The 24,527-nt window shown below is 38.3% G+C and overlaps 1 protein-coding gene across 17 annotated transcripts in view; it reads right to left on the bottom strand.

Annotated features, from left to right (window-relative positions):
- Positions 1 to 1,206: 1,206 nt before the first annotated feature.
- CREM (cAMP responsive element modulator) overlaps positions 1,207 to 24,527 on the bottom strand; it is a 65,566-nt gene continuing 42,245 nt past the window's right edge. For 2 of the 17 annotated variants that reach the window (XM_061179056.1, XM_061179086.1), the window contains 3 exons: positions 9,332 to 9,367; positions 5,451 to 5,607; positions 1,207 to 1,962 (listed from right to left, as the gene is read on the bottom strand). In XM_061179056.1, coding sequence (XP_061035039.1) covers positions 1,818 to 1,962; positions 5,451 to 5,607; positions 9,332 to 9,367 — 338 coding nt within the window. In that variant the 3' untranslated portion in view covers positions 1,207 to 1,817. The other 15 variants (XM_061179049.1, XM_061179081.1, XM_061179073.1 and 12 more) reach the window with 11 other exon arrangements.

The raw sequence follows: 24,527 nt of genomic DNA, 5'->3' as shown, positions 1-24,527 counted from the left end.
GATGAATAAGTATTTCTAGAGAAAGCCTCGAATGGCACGCCCAACCTCCTGGGAGTTACAGATAAGGGAAGGGGATGACGGTGTGGGGATAGCACTTAGACTCCACACAACGGCCTCCTGCTCTCTACTCCCCCCACCCCAAACAGCTCCACACAATGACCAGCTCCACTACTGAAACTAGGGGAGGGGCAGCCTTAACAGGTCAGGAGTCACAGCAGAAAATGCAGCGAGTCTAGCCCACAGGAGGCCTTCAAGAGATGTCCCACCGGAGAATGAGGTGACAAAGCATCTTGTGGTTAGGGCTTTGGGCTTATACCTTTAAGTTTTTTATTATAAAAGCAGGATAGGGGCTTCCCTGGTGGCGCAGTGGTTGAGAGTGTGCCTGCCAATGCAGGGGACACGGGTTCGAGCCCTGGTCTGGGAAGATCCCACATGCTGCGGAGCAACTAGGCCCACAACTAGTAGTTGTGCACCACAACTACTGAGCCTGCGCGTCTGGAGCCTGTGCTCCGCAACAAGAGAGGCCGCGATAGTGAGAGGCCCGCGCACCGCGATGAAGAGTGGCCCCCACTTGCCGCAACTAGAGAAAGCCCTCGCACAGAAACGAAGACCCAACACTGTCAAAAATAAATAAATAAATAAATAAATTTATAAAAAAAAAAAAAAAGCAGGACGAAATGTGGATACCAGTAATCACCCGATGTAATGAATTTCATCTGAATGTGCAGACTCAAAAATATTTGACCTAAAAGTAGCTGTTTTGAAGTGGAAAATAAAATTTTGGGTTGTTTTAGTTTTTACTTTAAAACTCCTATGGTTGTTAGCCAAAACTCAAAATAGAGGGCCACCAGCAGGAGATTTCCAGACCATCTGCAGAAAGGCCTACTCCATCATACCAGCTGAACCTCTCATAGCTGCTCTTCTGTGTAAAAGCCCTGGGGCCGAGCTTCTGATGAGATGGCAGAAAGAACACTGCAGAGATCACGACCCACTGTGGAAATCGGCAGTGGACCCCCTTGAAGGTATGCAAATACAATTCTAACTTAAACCTTTAAATCAGGACAGATATTAAAATTTGCGTTAATGTTCATCATGTAATAGCAAACCGACACTAAAAACTTCTGCAAGATCTTTTATGTTACACAATAGAGTAAAAACTGTAGTATATGTTCAGATAGTTAAATGAGCACCAAACACTACAAAGTGTAACCAACATGGTTCTATTAAAAACTCTCTTCAACTATGGCATTCAAGGACAGCAATACAATATTTTCTTTACAAAGCAACCAATATAAAAATCTACAAATGCCATAAATTCATTTATAGGCTATTATTTTCACATAGGCATGTCATTAGATTCTTTCAATTCTTTCTTTCTTTCAGTTCTTTCCTGAGGTATTTTTTGTGGTTTACTTTTATTGTACTGCTGGATGCATTATCTTTGATCATCCTTTCCTAAAATGATTTTTAAAGACCTGCAAAAAATTTTTATTGCATAGGACACTGTTCATGACACAGAGATCGGGAACTGCAAATATGTGGCACTGGAACAAGCCTTACAAATGTTGCATTTTAAGAATTTGTTACATACCTTTTTTTTTTTTTTTTTTTTTTTTACAGTTTTCCTCTTTTAAAAAATTGAAGTTACAGCTAAGAGTTAACTACGTACAGTGAAGCAGTTTGGGAATGTTAAGAGATTAGAAAATACGATGAATGATAAAGGGAAAAAAAAAGCCATAATTCTTGCCGGCTTTATATTGTATTGCCTTCAAAAGCAACTGTACATATTGCAATCAGTTCATAGTTAAATATTTCTACTAATCTGTTTTAGGAGAGCAAATGTCTTTCAAGGTTTCCAGTTCCTCTATGAGCTTCTTGTTCTGAACTTCCAGCACTGCAACTCGACTCTCCAGACATTTGACATATTCTTTCTTTCGACGTCGACATTCTTTAGCAGCTTCCCTATAAGAGAGTAGAAGCAAAAGGGCAAAAACAAAACATTTTTTTTCACATGCATGCTACTGACAGGGAGGCTGAAGTAAGCTTGGTAAATGTGATCGTGGCGTTCCAAATCCTGGGACAACATTCCCAATGCGATTCCAAACCCTAAGCCAAACTGGGTTCTGAAGGGTCACAAGTGTCCCTTCCACAAGTCCACATGGCAATTAGTAAGACTGCTGCATCTCCTGCCTTGATTAGAGCTCTGGGCAAACAAGGCCCAAGTCAAAGACAGTCACTCTACTTTACGGCAGTAAAGATCTTTGAGGGCCTTGAGTTCCTCAATGAGAGTCTTGTTCTGGTTTTCAAGCACAGCCACACGGTTTTCAAGACATTTGACATATTCTTTCTTCTTCCTGCGACACTCCCGGGCAGCTTCCCTGGAACCAACACAAGGCAAATGACAACAGGAACAACCTCTCAGCACAATCCAGAGCGGCTAGTGAGCTTCTGCCCCCCAGACTCAACTGCCGGTCAGTCCTTGGGCATGTCTGCACGGAGCCGCACAACAGTTGTAACCGAGCACGTGCCTCGTTGGGAGGTTACCCTAAGACAGCAGGAACGACGGCAGAGCACAACAATTCGCCTGGCATCCGTTGTAAATGGTGTTTTCTTAGGGCACACGTCCCACGGTCACAGTGACCAGCAAGATTTTCAGTAACCAAAACGATAGGACCACATCCCCAAGTGGAATTTCTACAAAAACATTTACAGATCTTTTCAATTCTCTTAATTATTTTTGTCCACCAAAAGCCACATATTCCATCACAATGAGTTAACTTTATTTGATCAGAAATGATTAGAAAAATTAATCCTTAGAAACCAGTGTCAGCACTGGAGATTTTAATTCTTCAAGACTAAATCTCAGTAAAACAAGATCAATCATGACTGCAAGCCAACAGTTTGTCAGCTAGAAAACAACATGGATAAGAATAATAATAAACAAATCATGCACATTTTCATAAACCAAAATGGAAGGAACTCTGCTTCTGAAAACTAAGGAAGGAGAGAAGAGAGGGTACAGAATACAACCCTCAGTAATTCAGATAACTTAAACCCAGAAATGTGAGAACACCACAACTGAAATCATGGAAAGGACGCGAGAGATGCATCTGCTAACCAGGATTTAAAGCACTGCAGACACGCCCGGAGAAAGGCCAGACCAGCAGCCAAAGCAACACACACAAACAGAGGAGCTGAGTTAGTCATTTTCACACATAACCCCGCCAAAAAACAATGGACACGGCCAACATTTTCTTTCTTTCTCCTTTTTTTCAGGGTGGGAGGGGGTGGCTACTACATCATTTAACTCATCTAGAGAATATACCCTCTGATAACAGCTTTATTTTGGAGTGTTCCTTTGAGAATAACTGCCTTTGGGGTACCCATCATATCAAAAATCCTACACTGAAACAGGTAATTCAAATATATATATGCAAAAGTTGTGTTGAATGTCTGATCGCCAGTTACTGTAATGCCAGTTAGCACTGCTGCAATTCTGGACTAGGAGTGACACATGCAACACATGTGGCCAATTCTGTTTTATTTTTAGGATAGTTGATGCTCACTAACAACTGGTTATCTGTGTTTTCTCTGTGGGAAGCAAGGGTCAGCCGAAGAGAGCCCTTGAAATCCCAATGAACTGCAGGAAAAGATCGAGCCCTACTTCCCAGCCAAGAACAAAGTCGTCACCCTGTGAACTTGAAAGGTTCTCAGACTTCTCAACTGGTTAACAGAAAAATTAACAGTGTAAAAGTGAACACAATCTGATAAACACAGATGAATTTAATCTAAATGATGCACACGGCAACGCCAAGAATAAATCCAAGCACACTTATACATTTGCCAGTTTGGGAACACAATTCAGCTCTTCCACAAAGAAACTAAAATACATTTCTGAATACCGAGGTTTTTGTGATTAAATCATTATATTAAATTCTAGATCTGGAAGGAAGATAGTCATTTTACAAAACAAGTTACTACTAAATGAAACTTTAAACATCAAATAGAGGTGTTGTGGGATGTCTTAATGTTTCAAGTTTAATTTACCAAGCTGTGCTATTTCTTGTGAGTATGGATACTTTGTGTCTCATGCGCCTGCATGCATGTTACCAGAGTCAAAATGTTCCAGGCACAAAGCTTTGGATGGCCACACCAGTAGGTGATACATTCCTATGTAGTCTCCGCTATGGAAAACACCTGTTTCTTCTATTAATAGTTAGCTCCATTTTCAGGCCTTGCATTTGTCTGGATATACCCTTAGCATGGAGAGGAAGTACATGGCAAAGAGGAAAAGCTGACAAGGTTGTTAAAGAAATAACAACTGTAGCTGGATTGGCAGAAATACAATTAAGTATCTATTATGAATGCCAGCCAAAGAATTTAGCTGAGAGAATGTACAAGAGGTCTTTGACATTAATAAGTAAATCCTACATACTCTCCATAAAGCTAAATCTGCAGCTGACACCGGGGTCTCTTTGAGGTGACCCGGTGTTAGTGCAGTGTGGGCTCTGGGGAAAGACAGCCTGACTGCACCTCCAGGTTCTGTCCAGTTTGGGCTGTGTGATCTTAATCAGCTTGTTACCTGACCTCTCGGAACCTCAGTTCCTCATCTGTAAAGTAAAGGAGAATAACCAGACCTACTCTCATGTGAAAGCTATGTGCGAGTTAAAAAAACGGTAGAAACAAGCACTGAAAACTTGCTCAGCAGACACTGAGCAACCGAAGAGCCATTTATCATCTGCTTTTCTCTTGTCCTGCTCTGAAACTGAAATTCGGAAGCTAAAATAGACCCTTCTCAGAATCCCGTGCACCTAGGGACTCTCTTGATTATTTCTAGCCAATGAAATGTGCAAGAACACGTGAGAAAATGAGAGAGGGCACTGGAAGCGTATGTACGATAGGAGGCATCTCTATGCGGTGGGGCTGTGGGTAATTTTAATTCTTCCTCTTGCTTTGTACTTGCCTCCAGCTAGAATTTTTCAGAATAGATTGTACTTGGGTATAATAGAGAAAAAACAAAGTTACAAAATAGATAAAAGAAAACTACATGTAAAAGACTTAGAAAATTCTGAACTCACACTCAGATTTATTTTGCTCACAAAGAAGCTAAAAATTATACTTATCACCTACTTCACAAAGTAAATACCAAGTACAAAATGAGTCTTTATTTGTAATAAAGTCCTTCCATTATCATTTAAAAAATGAATGTATCTTTTAGACATTACCCTAAAACACATGAGGATGTACCGCCTGCTGATGAAACAGTTTCATGCCTGGAACTCTGACTAGAAGACTTACTTATCAGCACATGCAGAGCACAAGCCCACATAAAATGCCACACAACATGTAACTTGGGAGAAATAGCTGAGGAAAAGTTAATTTTTTAAAAGCCCCACAGTAATAAATGATACGTCCCCTAAGTGGTTGCGGTTTCTAGTGAAACATCTTACCTATTTTTCATTAGCCTCAGCTCTCGTTTGCGTGTTGCTTCCTCTGCTAGTTGCTGGGGACTGTGCAGGCTTCCCGGCGAGGCAGCCATCATGACTCCCTGTGGCAAAGCAGTGGTCGGAGCTCGGATCTGGTAAGTCGGCATGTCACCAGTGGTGGCTGCAATGAAACAAAATATCACATGTTATATAAACAACTTATGACTCGATATTTTACGTAAAATTGACCTGGAGATAACATACTTCTTACATGGTTTAAGAGGTGAGCTTGCTAATGTTTAAGATGATTATTCTGAGCGTTATAGAAATTTTAGGTATCAAAGATCCCTTCAGCATTTGGAACAATGATACTCAGCATGCTCTATACATTAATTGAAAGGTTTTTATCAAAGGCTAAAGTAGAGAGGCTTTTCAACTGATAGTTCATTTAGACTAAAATCAGTGGTGTGCTGATAAATATTTGACCACCAGCTCTCTAGGGGGGAAAAAAAAGGCCTGGTCCGTAGTGTTTATCATTCCCGTGATGTAAATGCTTTCACCATGGCCAATTTTAAGCTACCGATATGACTTCACTAAATGTAGAGTTGGAAAGACATACAACAGTAAGTAGCACACCATACAGACAAAATAAATGTAAATAACCTCAAGAGCATAGATACATTAGAAATGATAAGTTTTAAGTATTTATTAATGTTGTTTTTAATGTAATTTGTTAAATATATATTTATGTCTTTAGTTTTTAATAATGGCTGTTTTTGCAACCAGTTCATAAAAATCCTGAAAACTTAATAATTGGCTCCAGCAAATGAGTGGGAGCTGGCCCTAGCACACCACTGCAAACATTTTAATTAAGAAGAACATCTCCATCCTCTGAATACCCCATCTAAGAGATTTTCCTAAACCCTGCAGCATGCCTGAAACAGCTCCTGAATGTCTTTAAGTGCAAGTCTTATTAACAGGTGATGACTGAGGTACTGGAAGGAAAATACTAGCTTACTGTATTTTCAGCTTAAAAACAAGGACAAAATAAGAAACAGGAAAGCTCTACTTAAAACTGGTTTCTCTAGGGAAGGATAATTTTTGTCTTTCTTAGGTTTCTTGGGATAATAATATATTTCTAAGTATTCATTTTTTAAAACACATTTTCTAATTATAGTATAATCACAGTTAAATGACAGATTTAAATATTTATTTAGTATTCAGATTGAATACTGAAAGTAAGTCCTCAAAGTGTAATAATTTAATTTCAAAATTTGTCTATCTACTGCAATAAACACAGGTTCCTAGGAAGGACAGATGGATTTAAGTGATGAAACATGTTTCTACCACCCATGTGTCAACTTTGAGAACGTATGGTCCAGAATTAATTTGATGTTTTGATGAGATATTGCAAAATACATGCTCTCTCAAAGCTAAATGCAAGAAAAAGGTTAAAAAAAGTTATCAAATCCTATAAAAATTGGTCTGATCCGAATGCCAATCAAAATATGAAATGCATCACTGCTGTATGTCATTAAAATGTATTATACCTATTGAGTAAGAAACAAAATTTTACCCAAAGAGAGACAAAGACTTTTTTCACTTAAGTGGAATATTATCACTGAAAATAGCCAAGCAGTTTAAAATGTGAATCGAAAATTGATCTATGTGCTTCTTTTGGGTAAATGCCAGGTTTTTTCCCTCTAGGGCTCAAGAGTTAGGTGAAAGAATAAAAATATGGCTTTGGGTGAAGATCACTCAAGGTCTTCATAAGGTTTATAAAAATACCATTTATAAGGTTCTTCCTTCTATATGTAATTTAATAAACAAAGGTGATAAACAGTAACTGTGATAGATATAATGATCACCAGCAAAATCTCTATTAATAAACTTGGGAAAAATCCTAAATTTGTTTTCGTAACTATTTAAAATACTGTACACACATATGTCTCATTAGGTGTCATAGAAAATTTTGAAATATTTAAGAAGATAACTTTAAAAATCAGTTGTAAACTGTTAACTTACTAAAGATTTTTTAAAAATATTTTAATCATATTGCCAGAGGAGCTAGAACGGTGCACAGAACAACATGGTTCTCTCCTCTCCTCTTTATCCACATCAAGGGAAGCTGGTTATGGGATAATAAAGGTTAAACAATGGAACCCGCTGGAGGCGACAGAGGCTTTCTAAAATTGGAACAATGGCCAGCGACAAATAAGAAGTCCATGTGTCGTCATGCTGACATTTGCCGGCAGCAGGGATGCAGACCTTGGTCTAGGGTTGCTCTTGCCAAACACTGCTCACAAAGAGTGCAATACAATGAATAGAAAGGTACAGAGGGGTTTGCTGTGCTTGTTCGAGGTTTGTGTGTATCTGCTATTTTTTGTACTGTAAGTTAGAGCAGAGTGCTTGAGTAACTATTTTTTTAAAAAAGGAATAAGTGGGGGTGGGCAGGAATACTTTGCAGGTGAAAAATAGAGTTCATTCACTGGTCTTAAAACCAGAAATGGTTCTAAACTTGTGCCTATTTCCAAAAGCTGAAACTACCCTCCAAGGACCAAACTTGGCACCATGAAGAACAATGGCACTTTCAAAAGAAGTATTCTTAAAACATTTTGAGCAATAGCTCAGGAAAACATATCGCTTTAAAATGATAACTTGGAAGGGAATGATATATTTGGATGTATTAGTTCTGGATGTTAGCTAACAAACTGGGTTTTATTACAGTTTTTCAGACATAGTATATATTCATTTTATCTCCTTCAACAAAAATCAGTTTGCAGCTCATTAGTTCAAGCCAGAAACAGGAATTAGTATAAATTAGTAGGAATTTGTATAAATTTCTGTAATATCCCAACGAATCTGTATGACGGTACTATTCTAATGGTCACTGAATAAGTATCAGTGGATGAATTCCGTATATTCAAATATGATCATGTTAGCAAGCATGTTAATAAGACATGGGCAAAGAGAATCTCTTGAGGAAATCCAAATGTCAAAAAGTTTCGTTTTTGAAACAAGTTATCAAAAAGTTTTTATCTTAGCTTTAGTTTCCAGTGTTATGGATGCAGTGGTGACTGAAAGCAGGTTAGCTATTGAGGATCACAGTTGAGAGAACCATACCACATTCTTCGATGACATATTCTGATCCCTGTACTCTTTATAAAGGCCAATTCCTGTTCCATCTTAACTACTGAAAGTGTCCAAATTATTTTTTATGCTAGAATTTCACTGTATAAATTATTTCTGAAAATAAATGGGCCATCAGTGGGGGCTTCAAACTCATGACTGAAGAAGAATAAGAAAAAGATATTTATACACTAATTTTATTCTAAGGCAGCAAACTTTAAAGGCAAGTCAGGGATATTTTTTTTACCCTAGACTCTAGCACAGTCCTCGGCATATAATGGGTACTTCGTGAGTTTACATGTGCACCACAAAGTAAATTTTGAACTTCTCAAGGTTTTGCAAAAGCCCACTGCCATTTAGAATGTTTAAAATAAGCAATCTTATTATTATAAAGACTATAATTAGCTATTGTTATCATAGCTAAGTCTTTAACACTAAGCCATGGAAAGCCCGATAAGATGCCATGTATTTATTCAAACTGGCCTTTCTTGATAAAAGGCATTATTTCTTAAGTCTTCCCTTAAGTATTACTTATCTACCCTGGCATTTTAGAAGCAGAGGAGTTGGAATTACAGTGTGATTCCAACCATCTAACTCCTGACATGAAAAAAAAAAAAAAGTTTAGGTTTAGTGTCAATATTTCATGGGAAAGAAAATTCCTAGGACACTCAACTCTGGTCAGTGACTTCATACCTCTCTTTGCAAGCTTTAAACACGGTACAGCAGAAAAAGCATGGGATTTGGAGTCTGGGTTCTAGTCCAGCTGTGCCACTTACCAGCCATGTGACTTGGGGCAAGTTCAGTTTCCTCATCTGTAAAATGGGGATACATGATCTCATTTAATACTCACAATAAACCCTGTAATGTATGTCAAAGTGTCTAGCACAGTGCCTGGCACATGGTAGGCTTTCATCAAATGTTAGTTCCCTTCCTCTTCCCTTCCTTAAGTTCTGAAAGACAATGTTCCAAATTATGCTTATACTGTATAATTAAAAGACACATAACAACCATGTTTTCCCCTGGAGTTTCCCTTCTAACAAACCTGGGTAATAGAATGACTGAAATGTACGGCTCTTATTCCTTATTTTGTTTAAAAAATATGCCCCTTAAAAAACTTTTAAAATTTCTACTATATTTTATTATATCCCTTTAGAGAATAAATCATTAAAAGATAATATAAAATGTCCTTTTTAATGTGCATAATCATTTAAAAGAGAACCTCGAAGATGGAGGATCACAAAGAAACACGATACAATCTCATCAGACTGGTAATAAGAAAACTGAAAACCTCACAAGTGAAAGGTGTTTGTTTCTTTCTAACCAAGAAAGAAACAAGAAACTCAGCCAAATGCCTATCTTGATAGCTTCCAAAGTGAAACAATTTATCAACACCCCAAATGATGGTGATATTACTTGCTTATTGGTTTATTGAGATCTCTGAGCACATCAGCTGAATAGAAACATCTTTCTCTGTGCAGTTCCTCCCTTCATATGTCATTTTGCTCTGTGTCACTAATCCCAAACACACTGAAGTAACAAGCAATGGAGGTGACTTAGGAGCCGTACTTGTTAGCAGGGGCTTCTTTCCCTGGCTCCAGCGAACCAAGGACATCTTCACTTTTCCTTTTGATCCTCTCCTCCCCGCCACCACACCAGTACTCAAAATGCCCAAATCAGGCTTGTCCTCGCCTGGTGTCTCACACTGTCAAAAACTTTCCCTCCTCCATTGCTCCATTTTTTCCAGGAAAATGAAATCCTATATAAATGTAACTAAGTACTGAACATTTTCAAATTTGTTACAATTACTATAACAGACAGACCATGTGGAATTAAGCCAGTACTATTTTTTATTTTAAGTTACACATATAAGGGACCTTCCTGAGTTGTTTATTAAGTGAAACTCTTAAAGTGACCAAAAAAAAGTCTATGTAAAAAGATGAAATTATGAATATTGAAATTTAAAGTTCTCTATAATAGCAAATACATGCTCTATTGTCCTATGAGAGTAATAATAAATATTCTAGAAAAAATCCATTTTGACTACTTAACATGATGCTAACTTCATTTTGCATGTTTTATAAGCAGTGTGTAGTATGCTATTATAACTCATCTAACCGTAGCATTAATTTACCAATGTCAGGTGGATTTTGAGGAGCAATGTAATATGGTGTGAACAGAACCAGACAAGGAGTCTGAAAACCCAAACGGGTGCACCACTTGCTAGCTTTGTGAGCTAGGAGAGCCTTTACCCACTCAGATCCCTGTTCAGTTACATGCAAATGAGTGTAACAATATCTGCGCTAAGTGCCTCAGTGAGAATGCATGGAAAGTGCTTCTCCTCTCGGGTATTTAAACATGGTTTCTTCAGTGAGGCTTGCCCTGATCCTTTAACCCATATTACTGCTTCCTGTGGGTCTCTCATGACCTGACAGCTTCTTTGATAGCACTCACCCCATAAGTGATTTTTTTAATTTTAAAGTTTACATAAATGCAAAGCATCATCATAATTATTAGGCAACATATTCATATAGGCATATAAAACTGGACAAAGTGAAACAATTATCCCAAATTATATTTCATTAAAAATTTTTCAGAAACAGTGAGGAAATAACACAGTGGCAATTTCAGTATACCTTCCACACAGGTTTGTAGTTTTATGGAAACTTAACGTAGATGAGTGACTTGTTGTTTTCATTTCCAACATGATTATAACTTGCTTCGCTACCAACTTCAAGAAGCTGTTATAACTTGATCCAAAACATTCCTTTATGTGAGAATTTCCAAATAAAAACCTTTTCCAGCAGCCTCTTTTCACAAAGGTGAAATGCATCCTTATTCTCATGCATCAAATATTAACTAAGATACTGTTTTCCAAATTTGAATAAGTTGTAATGTTTGTTTTTTAACAATTCAGAAATCCAGGCTGAATACAATTCATCAGAGTTTTTTAGACTTGGAGACTAAAGGGTATGGAATTAGGCTCGTAAACATAATCAGCTTATGAACAAAGCCAAGAACTATTTCTAATAAAACTTTAAACTATACCCAACAGAATCAATAATATAATTCTATAAACCATAGATATTCACTTTCACATTCCATTCCATGATCCTATTAAGCAAATGCTCCTAAAACCTTTACCAGGCCAATCATTATTTTGGAGCCTGATTTTGGTCCAGATCAGCTTTTCAAACTATAAGTTGTAGACCATGAGTAATTCAGTAATTAATTTCATGGGTCAAGAATAGCATTAAGGGGGCTTCCCTGGTGGCGCAGTGGTTGAGAGTCTGCCTGCCAATGCAGGGGACACGGGTTCGAGCCCTGGTCTGGGAGGATCCCACATGCCGCGGAGCAACTAGGCCCGTGTGCCACAACTACTTAGCCTGTGCGTCTGGAGCCTGTGCTCCGCAACAAGAGAGGCCGTGATAGTGAGAGGCCCGCGCACCGCGATGAAGAGTGGCCCCCGCTCGCCGCAACTAGAGAAAGCCCTCGCACAGAAACGAAGACCCAACACAGCCCAAAATAAATAAATAAATTAATTAATTAAAAAAAAAAAAAGAACTTGCTTCCTTTAAAAAAAAAAAATAGCGTTAAAAAAAGAATGGAATAGACAAGTATGAGTACATCACATAGAGTAAGGATAAGCACTATTTTTGAAACTTGTTTTATATAAATGTACTTGTTTTATATAAATACACACACACACACACACACACACACACACACACAAGGTCTACGGCATCATGCTATAAAATGTGGGTCATAGTCAAAAAGTTTGCAAGTCAAATATCTAGCTCAATCCACCTGGTTCGCAATCCACACGGGGAGGGGGCGGAACTGGGACTCCAAAAGTGGGCCCCAAAGCTGCTCTACTACACCTTCAAAAGGCCCCTTAAATCCTGTGCTCTTTGGGCTCCTCGAAAAAGCCAATAAAATATGCTTTTCATTTTCAAATAGCATTTTAAATAGAATTGATTCCGTGAGAACTGACCAGATTTCCAAAAATAATGATTTCCAAAGGCACAATGAGGTCTTGCGAAAAAAGTGACATTTTAAAAATTTCAGCATTCTGAAAAATTTAAACTAGAATGGGTAAATCATGTATAAGCATTATGGGTAAAACTGTGAAAAAAAATATTTTCAAGGATAGTGGTATGTTCACTCTGTAAACATAAACGCATAAAAATGTTCATTTATTTTCAAGCAATGGTTAAACATTTATGTAAATTTTACTTTAAAATTCTTTATTTAAATATATTCTGGGTATTCTCAAATCATTTATTTTTTGTTATAATTCTCTCTCATGTTTGGACATGAAAATTGGAATTAAAGGCTTAGTAAAGAAAGATATAAGGGTGGGAGGGAGGGAGACGCAAGAGGGAAGAGATATGGGGACATACGTGTATGTATAACTGATTCACTTTGTTATAAAGCAGAAACTAACACACCATTGTAAAGCAATTACACTCCGATAAAGATGTTTTAAAAAAAATAAAAAGATAAAAAAATAAAAAAGAAAGATATAAACCAGCTAATAATTTTTAGAAAATACATGTATGCACAAAAATGCCTTTTGGTTCTAAGAATCATATGACATGCAGTATCCGAGATTATTTTAAGTCCATCTATATCTTACAATAAATATGTTATCTGACGGCTTCTGCATTCTATAGCCCCTCTAAAACCTCACAAAAACTTCTCTGAGAAAAACAATTTAACACAGGCTTTACTTGCTCAAGACAATGGAATGTTCCCATCCGGAAGACAGCCGAGACCCTCTAAGTGAAGAGCTAAGGTGTGGTGAAGCTGTTCACAGTCACCCACTCTTCAGGAATTCAACTGCGAGCTTAGCACCGGGCTGGCACTCAACTGCCGGTAACAAAGTCACCAGCACTACCTGTAACTGAGGGCACCACCCCCGGGAAGAACGGCAGGTGGGGCGGGTGGGTGCGGGTCGGCCACGGAAAGATGCGCACTCCCCGGACCCGGCGCTAGCGGGCACTCCGGCCCCGCCAGGCGCCTGCGCAGGCCGCTCGGCCCCGCCAGGCACACACTTACCTCGAGCGGAACGTTAAGGCGAGGCTCACGGGACCTGCTAGGGGTCTACGGGCGCCGGAGGAGAGGGTGGCAGCCCCCACCTGCGCGCGGCCGAGCGGAAAGAACTGAGTCAATCACAGCGTGACTCGGGCTGACGTCAGCGTGCTGCTTGCCTGCAGTTTAACTTTCCACTGCCCGCCGCACCGATTCCAGGAAATGTAATGACGTCGGCCCTTTGAACCCGGTTAGCTGAGAAGCAAACCATTTTAAACAGGACGGAAGGAACAGCAGGCTCACAAACACCCCTGACGCGCTGGGTTTCCTATTCTGTCTTGCAGCTACATTTGAACACAGCAAGAAAATCGGAAGCTTACTTTTTTTTTTTTTTTTTTTACAACTCGAACAGAATGTGTGTTTGACTTGCAGCTGCACTGGATCTGCAACAGGTTGCAGATGAATCAACAGCTTATTTTAGTAGAGCAAATGGAGACAGAGAGAGAGAGAGAGAGAGAGGATACAGCCTTGGTCAAGGAAGCAGCACAGTACTGAGCAAAGAAGCGGCTACACTCAGATGCCTTCACAGAGCGCCGAGTATATTCGCTTACAGATTAGAAGGAACGTCTTACTCCTCAGCTACTAGAAAGTTAATACTTTTTGAAACACTCAGAGGTTCCTAAATAATTGTTCTAAACTTCAAAAACAATCTTGCAGAATTTCAATCCCTCTTTAAAATTCTTACCTGTTTCGTCTCCAGTTACAGCCATGATGGGCTTCTGCATACAGAACTGTCTTGCTTCCCCTATCACAGGACCACATAAAGTGTTCCAAACCAGCAAGCATGTGCCGGGTAAGTAGGAGTACTGACATCACAATGACCTCACTAGCCTATCACTGCCATCAATTTGCTTTGTCACAGACGAGCTCACTGAAACCAAACCCTATAAAAACCCTTCCTGTAATAAATCATCTCAATGTTCTTGTTTCTCATTTTTACATAAAAATCGAGTTGGGCTCTGGCAAAAAATACATCTCATTAGCATTAAAAGTTACATGGCTATTTCTTATGGGGCTACTTTTAAATTATTGTTCTGTCCAAGGTTTCTAAGTAACCAAAGTAGGCAAAAAGCTTATATATTTTTCATAACTCATAGGAGAAAAAACACAGATTAAAAAACAACTGACAATCAACCCAGAAAAACGCTGTGAAACACACAGAAGTGTATTTCAGACACTTCTAAATTCACCAAGAAATACCCAGCCACCTTAGTTTACTTGACACATTTTTATTTGCTACAATGACATAAAATCCAGCTGTTTCTAAGATGACATAGAATTTGCTAATTTCACTTGAAGGGCATACATACTGAAATTTTTAAAATTCACTGTGCCAAAAGCAGTAAGTATTATATAGCATTCCTCCATAAAAATTATGGAACCACATGAATTTGCTGATATTTAACATTTTGGGGCCACAAAAACAACAATTTCATGTGGCTCAATCTAATGCACTCTTTTGCTCAATTAAAATCCCTTGAAAGAATTTTGTGATTTAAAAAAATTCATGGACTTCCCTGGTGGCGCAGTGGTTAAGAATCCGCCTGCCAATGCAGGGGACACGGGTTCGAGCCCTGGTCCAGGAAGATTCCACATGCCGCGGAGCAACTAAGCCCGTGCACCAAAACTACTGAGCCTGTGCTCTAGAGCCCGCAAGCCACAACTACTGAGCCCACATGCCACAACTACTGAAGCCTGTGTGCCTAGAGCCTGTGCTCCGCACCAAGAGAAGCCACTGCAATGAAGAGTAGCCCTCGCTCGCCACAACTAGAGAAAAGCCCATGCACAGCAACAAAGACCCAACGCAGCCAAAAATAAATAAATTTATAAAAAAAAAATCAAATAGATTATCTTTAAAAAAAATCATAAATAAATCACAGTTACTATTCATAAAATTTTAAAAATATATCCAATTTCATTTGGATCACTTAATGAAGGTTCAGCACATGAAGAGCTGGATCACTATTGGAAATTTAACGATTACAAAGTTAGACCAAAGAGTGGCACATGTTCAACAGTAAAACAGACCACAGCCCAGGGGAAAAAATGATCTGCATCTCTACTGCACAAAAATAAGTGACATGTCACTGATCTTGTATCTTGATCAATGGGTTTACAAAGCCCATTCCCTGTATGATTAGGATCCAAACCATTCTTACGTCAGTGAAAGGGCATTCCACCACATTCTTGCCTTATTCAATGAAGTACCTCTAGTAAGGCAGGGACTTCACATTCAGACGCTTAGGAGGCGAAACATGAGGGAGGATCCATGTTTCCAGTAATTCTCCAGGGCACATAAACTGAAGACATACTGGCTAAGTAAAAAAGTCTGGGGACCAATGGAGAGTCCATGAAGGATTCTTTTCCATCCCAGCCACACCTAAGGGCTTGGTTCCAAGACTACTAGTCAACTTTATTTCAAATTTGAGAAAGTTCAAATTGATTTTAATCTCAACATTTCTTTACGGACTTCCCTGGTGGCACAGTGGTTAAGAATCCACCTGCCAATGCAGGGGACACGGGTTCAAGCCCTGGTCCGGGAAGATCCCACATGCTGCGGAGCAACTAAGCCCGTGCGCCACAACTACTGAGCCTGCGCTCTAGAGCCCACGAGCCACAACTACTGAAGCCCGCACGCTCTAGGGCTTGCATACGACAACTGCTGAGCCCGCGTGCTGCAACTACTGAAGCTCGTGCAGCTAGAGCCTGTGCTCCACAACAAGAGAAGCCACCGCAATGAGAAGCCTGCGCACTGCAACGAAGGGTAGCCCCCGCTCGCCGCAACTAAAGAAAGCCTGCGCACAGCAACGAAGACCCAATGCAGCCAAAAACAAATAAATAAAAAAAACAAAAAAACAAAAAAAACACATTTCTTTAAATTGGCTCTTAAGTGCTCAATAACTATTAGTGGTAAAAAAGGATAAAGGAAGGAAAGGAAGAAGGGGGGTTTGTTGCTTGGCTGACTAGTGCTATTGGTACCGTTTTAATAAATCCCCTGGACCAGATAAACTCGGTTAATCAGCACACAGGAATAGTAACATTTTCACAGAGGGAGTGTATTTCACTGTCATTCACTAAATGGTTATTGAACATTTATCATACGCTAGGGACTGTGCTAGGGACTAAAGATCCCTGTCCAAACAGAAGTCACCATGTGGGCAGGACACAGAGAGTCACAATACGGTGGGATACATGCCCTAAGAAGGTGCAGGGGTCACACCAGCCAGATTTGGAAGGTAGAGGAAGGCTTCCTAAGGAAGTGCTATCCCACATGAAACGTGGATAATGCACATGATTGTGGAGGTGTTCCTGTCAGGGCACATGGCTCTGCATAAGGCCCCTAAAGCGGAGAGGGGCCATGGCATATCACAGGAAATGAAAGAAATTCTACACAAAAGAGGGAGAAGTTGAGGGAGAAGCCTAGTAAAGGAAGTAAAGCCTGGATTAAACAGAGGTATGGTCTTTGTTAGGGATTCTGACTTTGTCTAACAAGTAACAGGCATTCACTGAAGGATTTTGAGCAGGAAGCTGACGCAATTACATGCATATGAATTTTAGAAGCCCCACCCCTAAGTGTAGAAGTAAGCGCACAATGGGGAAAGGGAAATGCTGGAGGCAGAGACTTTGTTTTTAAGAAATATTAGTAGCTCCCAGAATCATTGGGAGGCATCAACAAAGGGAGCCTAGCTAAACTTTCAGGAGCAACTCCCAAAAAACCAGGCCAAAAAGGGAGCTGCTATCTCTGGCATGATTAGGAAAATCAGGATGCTGTTCCACAGCTACCAGCTTCAGGGCAGCCACCTGGCAGGGACTAGGGATCACGGTAACACAGGTCAGAGGGGATGGCAGCCGGAACGAGGACTATGATGGTAGGGGTGGAGAGGACTGAAGAGACGTGTGCTACAGGAAGAAGAATGGATGGAGAAGGGGTGGGAGAGTGATGGGTGACACCCAGGTTTCTGCATGAAGCAACAGGATGGAGAGTTACTGAAACAGGGTAACAAAAGGAGAACTGGGGTGGGAAAAATGGATGTGAGGTTTTGGACTTCAGGCGTCGGAGATGTGTGCCATGGGCAGGGATGAGGTCATCCAGGGAGAGCAATCAAGCCAGGTGGAAGAGGGCACGGGATGCAGCCCGAGTACCACCACCAGCACCTACAAGCTGGGCAGAGGCAACTGGAAGAGGGGGTACAAGCATCCAGGAAGTGAAGGAAGCAGAGGTCGGTAGTGCTAAACGCTGCGGAGGGATCGATCAAGATGAGGGCAGAGACTCACAGAGAAACTGCTGTGACCTTTCAAGGGGATGACAGGGTGGAAGGTGGACAGAGTAAGACAAGAACACCCACGGACCCCGCTATGTTTAACAAAAAACTTGAACCCCTGGCCACCATTATTTTTAAGACGGAGAAGGTGAAGAGAAAAGAAAAGGAAAAGAAAAGGCAAGGAGAAAGAACAAGAGGAATAAAGACTGGAAAGGAAAAAACAAACATCTTACTTGTATTTGATACAAACATTCACGTAGTATCACAGGGAGATTCACCAAGATTCAGCATATTATTAGAAGTAATTAGAGTTTAGAAAGGTTCATAGATAAAAGGTAAACTTAAAAAGATCAATATTTCTCTATACCAGCAACAACCAGAAAATGTAACAGAAAGCTACCACTCATAATAGCAAAACAAACAAACAAACAAAACCCCAAAAAACAAAACCCTACTGGGTTAAACATTTAAGAACTAACTGAACAAAAAGTATGAGAGACCCCCATGGAGAAAATTTTAAACTGTTAAAAGAAGTTAAGATCTGGATAAGTGAAGACATTCTGTGCTCTGTTGGTGGGAATGTAAATTGGTGCAGCCACTATGGAAAACAGTATGGAGGGTCCTCAAAAAATTAAAAATAGAACTACCATATGATCCAGCAATCCCACTTCTGGGTATTTATCTGAAGAAAATAAAAACACTAACTCAAAAAGATATCTACACCTCCACGTTCACTGCAGCAATATTTACAATAGCCAAAACATGGAAACAATCTAAGTGTCTATCGACAGATGAATGGATAAAGATGTGATGTATATATTATACAATGCAATTTTAATCAGCTATAAAAAAGAAGGAAATTCTGCCGTTTGTGACAACATAGATGGACCCTGAGAGTAGCATTATGTTAAATGAAATCTGTCAGAGAAAGACAAATACTGTATGATATCACTTATATGTGGAATATAAACAAACAAACAAACAAAAAATCCCAAACTCATAGACACAGAGAACAGATTGGTGGTTGCCAAAGGTTGGGAATGGGGGGTGAGCAAAAAGGGTGAAAGGGGTATCAAAGGGTACAAACTTCCAGATATAAAATAAATAAGGCCCAGGGATGTAATAATGTATAGCCTGGTGACCACAGTAAACAATACTGTGTTGCATATTTGAAAGGTGCTAAGAGTAAATCTTAAAAGTCCTCATCATAAGAAAAAAAATTTGTAACTATATATGGTTAAGGATGTTAACTAGACTTATTGTGGTGATCACTTATTGTGACTATACAAATGTCAAATCATTATGTTGTACATCTGAAACTAATAAAATGTTATGTGTCAATTACACCACAATAAAAAAAGACTTCAGTTCTCCCTAAATTAATGTATAAATTCAATGTAATCTCATCATTGGTTTTATTATTATATTACATTATTATTATTTGGGAACTCAAACTTATTCCAAATGCATATGAGAGAACAATAGTTCACAAAAGCTAAAACGGCGCTAAAAAAAGTTAAAAAGACAAAAAAGGGGCACTTGTTCTGTGACAACAAAACTAGTGTGGTGCTGGCACGCAGAACAGAGAATGCTGAGACAGATCGGGGCTGCATGAGGCCTACTTACTGCACAGTTAAGAATGCCCATAAATCAATGGGGAAAGGACAAACCGTTAGCAGGGAAAACTGGCTCCATATGCGGAGAAAAAATAAAAATGGGTTCCTACTCAACACTATACACAGAGGTGGACCGCAGGTAGACTAAGGACATAATGTGAAAGGTAAAACCATAAAGCTAACAGAATCAATGCAGAAAAATATCTTTGTGACTTATGGAAGAAAAAGAGTTCTTAAAACCCCCAAAGTATAAAACTTATGTATGTATTATCGATGCAGAACACAAAACATTTTTAAAAACTCTCCTTCTTAAAGTATCAGTAGTTTTTAGTAGATTTTCCATATAAAAAAAAAATAAAATTGGAAGAAATGAGCATTCTTTATGATTTTTCATTTAGACATATAGGGTTCATGAGTACTGGGGAAAAAGAATGGGTATTTTAAATTTATATTTAAAAGAAAACATTAAAGCACTGGATAAGTACTATGGATTTTTTTTTTACTCCATAAATGTCACCACTTTAGCTCTTCATACACTTTTATTATAGTCCATATAATACCTAAGAGTAAAGCTCCCCAAATACCTAAGAGTAAAGCTAATTATCAAGAGATTCATCAATTATAATCTGCTTTTTTCTATACTTGCAAGACTTTCAAACTAAAAGAACTGATATTACTTCCTTTGAAATTAGTGCAAATAGACCAAGGGGAATAGAATTAAACTAAAACACAGGAATTTTAAAAGTTGTATTTAACACATTATAGTTATTTGAGCACAACTGAATGAAATTAAAATAATGTCTAATTCAATTTTAACTGAAATCTTAGGTTACCCTAAAAACTTAGAGCTACATCCCAACTGCTTTATTTCGCTACTCAGCTTTCATTAAGAGGTAGAACAGGTACCTCAGAATTCAAATATACTAAGAATGGTCTAAAGAAAGAACAAAATCAGCATTTGTTTTGAAATGAGATGTCTAGAAAGCAGACTTGAGTGTAACAACTGGGGAAAAACCCAAATTCAGTGCCTCAAGGACTGGATACTTAAATCTTCCTACACTAGGTACTAAAAACATACTCAGTACATTTCTAACCCCCAAATGAAGAATATTTACTTAATTAAAAACTTCAATCATGTTTTCAACTCCTTTTTTCCATTATGCTACTCTGAATTTAACTTTTCTTTAGAGCCAATAAAATCTGCTAAAAGTTGAAAATTGTATAATTTATTTAACTTATGGTTTAATATACTAAAATATTTCTTCTCCAAGCCTTTTTAAGTCCTCCCTCCCTCCCCTGAAAATCTACCTCCTGTATATTTCAGAAAACTATGAAATCACCACTAAATGGAGTGCTATAGTAACCCATGGGTATTCTAAATGTATTAGATGAATGACATATACCTTGAACCACCACCTGGCTGCCTGGGACAAAGAACTGCTGTGTGCCATCTGCTGACTGTGCTGCGTACTGTACAATTGTAGCACCTGGCGGAGGAGCTCCTGAATTTGTCATTGTTAATGCCTGCAGTCCCTGAACACCATCAGATCCTGGGTTAGAAATCTGGATTGTTCCACCTTGGGCTATAGCAACTTAACAGAAAAAGAAAAGAAAAATTAGAGAATTTCAAGATTCATTTTTAATAATCTCATATAGGAAGAATATACTCTGGATCTATTTATTACCAAAGCTTCTCATTCTCAAGTTACCCTTAATTCTCTATGCTGAATTGGTAAGGGGCTCCTCCTTCATGGGGCAACACTCTGAAAAAGCTCAAAACACTTGAAAATATCTTATATTCAGAACTGTTTGAAATACACAGAACTCATGGAGTTGTCCTCTCTGGCATCCATCCAACTAAATTATTTAAGAGGAAGAGTGGAGATCAGACAGGGAGAAAGTCCAGGTTTTGATTTTCTCCAGTCTTTCATATATTTTTAGTTATAGATAAACAACATTCTTCTAACATTTAAGAAATGGTCAGTTAAATTCCACTGAGCATTATGATTACAATGAATTTATAATTTGTTCAGGTAACTACTTGTCTAATTTATCATCAAAAGAAAGTAGCTTTTAATGAAATATATATATACAGTATATAGCTTTAAAACATATTTATTAAAATATACATTTCTATATATTTATATACTTATTAAAACCTATATATATTTTTAGACTTGAGGTTTTAAAGCTCAAGTCTACAAAACTGTAACCTTTGCCATTTTGACTATGTCAGGAGAATCCTGAAATATAAAATGTTAAGTTGGAAAGAACCTTAAAAGGTAACTGTATTGAAAGACTTTGTGCTACATTTACCTCTACAAAGTGTCTTGAACTGTAGCTAATGGCAACAAATATGAGGTAGACTTCCTTTAAATACTGAGACTTGCCAGCCATGTTTAAAAATTAACTTATTAACAGAAAGTTTCAAAAGAATAATTGATCAAATGTTATGTTTTTAAATTTCACTCTAATGGACAAATAAGTACTATTTAAAATATCTGAGAGTTCTATATACTTTAACATAAAGATGACAACTCCATGATTTAATTTAAACACTAGAGGTTAAGTGGAACAAGGGCTATTCTTTAAAAAAATCACATATAAACCAGCTAGTTAGACTTTACAATGAAGATAAAAATGACACATAATCAGAATAACACGACACCTATAATTCAATGTAAGTGCCTTACAGGAATGCTGTAGTAGTGTCTAAAATATAGTCTGAATATTTCTGAGTCATTCCCTAACTTTGTAACGGCATCTAAGCAAAGATGACAATCTGATTGAATAAAACTATCAGAACTATTGGTAAGATTAACAACCACCACCACAAATCTGCAGTTCTAGGGCCAACACAGAAAGATGGGTTAACATTTTAAAAAGATTTCAACACAGAGGCGCTGTCTGGTTTTAGTTTGTTGGCAGGCTGCTATACGATTGACAGAAACTAAAGAATCAGTTACCAAAATGTCAACAGCGCTGTGGTTGAGAAACTCTGAAGCAACCTCACTTTATTTGTCTGGCTCATCTAGAGCATTATATTCCGTACACATTTTAAAAACAAGATTTCACCATGACTCTCCGAAGATTTCAAGGGTCTCAGGACTCACCCCTTAATAATAAAAGGGTTTGAAAGAAGTCTGAAAAAGAAGAGATATTGTTTCCTTGGATCTTCATGGCTGGACATGAATGAATTTCATATGTTATCATATATTTGAATGAATATTTCCAGTTGATAGTTTGTTGTCAAAGAAACAGTGCTTTAGAAAGAACAGACATAGGCAGTGTAACCACAATGTTAAGAAGCACAAAGCCTAGCATACAGCAGGCACTCAATAAATATGATGAATGAATGGCTATCATTTCAAGACAGAATATATAAAAATGACGTAAGCCACGTGTGAATCCATAAGAGTTAAATGAGGGCTTCCCTGGTGGCGCAGTGGTTGAGAATCTGCCTGCTAATGCAGGGGACACGGGTTCGAGCCCTGGTCTGGGAAGATCCCACATGCCGCGGCACAACTAGGCCCGTGAGTCACAATTACTGAGCCTGCGCGTCTGGAGCCTGTGCTCCGCAACAAGAGAGGCCACGATAGTGAGAGGCCCGCGTACCGCGATGAAGAGTGGCCCCCGCTTGCCGCAACTGGAGAAGGCCCTTGCACAGAAACGAAGACCCAACACAGCCAAGAATAAAAATTAAAAAAAAAAAAAAGTTAAATGAAGTATGGTTTCAAATTATAATTATAGAACTTAATTTTCCGTATTGACAATACAATTATCAAGTTTTTGAACTAGTAAAAATTCTGAGTAATTTCTTCAAAGGATAAGAACCAGGAAATAGGTAGATAAAAATCCTTACTTTCTTCTTTTCATACTTCATTTTTTTCACTTTTTTTTTTCATTGTTTCCCCATAGTTCCAACCAAACTTCTTTGCTCTCATACTGTGCAAAGCTGATATATCAAGAATCTGTTCCTCTTATCATTTTATTTTCTGGTCATCATATAATTAGATGTGGAAAATAAAAGACAAACACATGCACACAGAAGTTGGCTCTAGGGGGAAAATGTTTCTACTGATGAGTCTTGTCTTTTAGCCTAACTTTTTTTATACCAAAGGCACTCTTGATTTTGGCACTATCAAATGACAGTAGACCCTCCCATGTAAAAATGTAGCCTCTCAATTGACAATATTCCCAATGTGTGAAGATTTCCCAATGCTTCAGGATATGAGAAATAGGCTCTGTGGGGGTGTGTGTGTGTGTGTGTGTGTGTGTGTGTGTGTTCAAAAGATTTGAGGACGAAACTTTTTAGGTTACAAAATATTCAAGGATAGCATAATTTTTTAAAATAAATACACATCAATACAAATTAAATAGCAGGAAAAACTAAAATGAAATTAACTGAATGAGTTTAGTCATGTCTTGTTTTAGCTAATTATTATTTTTTTTAACTTATGGAACTTTTCTAGCGAACATAAAAGGTGAAAGAATTTTGTGTCATTTATTTTCCCTACCCACTCATTCCAAACCTTTTTCTGTGTCTGGAGTATTTTAAAACAAATCTCAGACATCATATCTGGCAAATCATTTTAAAATAAAATCACTGGCCCATAACAAGGCCATTAGCAACCACTGAAAATAAAACACCTTTGTATTTCCTACTAATTTTACCTTGGGGACCTAGGTTTTATTAATGCTTCCTTGGACTGATGCATGCAACTGAGGCATCCAAGCTTACACGTATGGCCACTTTGCTGTTTGTAATGAAGAGTCCACACAAGTCTATGAATACTGATTAGGATTCAAGCAGAAGTAAAAGTGGTTTATTATTTTAGAGTATATGCACACTTATTTTCCTCTTTTAAATAATCCTAATAACATTGCAGTTTGATGAAATAATCTAAATTGAATTAAAACTGAACAATTAGATTATATAGTCAATTAAATTCTACTTCAATGTCCATTATTAACTGATTCAAGCCTGATAGTATGTTATCTGC

The sequence above is a fragment of the Eubalaena glacialis genome, chromosome 2 (genome assembly GCF_028564815.1).
Source record: "Eubalaena glacialis isolate mEubGla1 chromosome 2, mEubGla1.1.hap2.+ XY, whole genome shotgun sequence".
Lineage (NCBI taxonomy): Eukaryota > Metazoa > Chordata > Mammalia > Artiodactyla > Balaenidae > Eubalaena > Eubalaena glacialis.
Note: the sequence above shows the minus strand (reverse complement) of the source record. Positions and strands in the feature narration are given on the sequence as shown.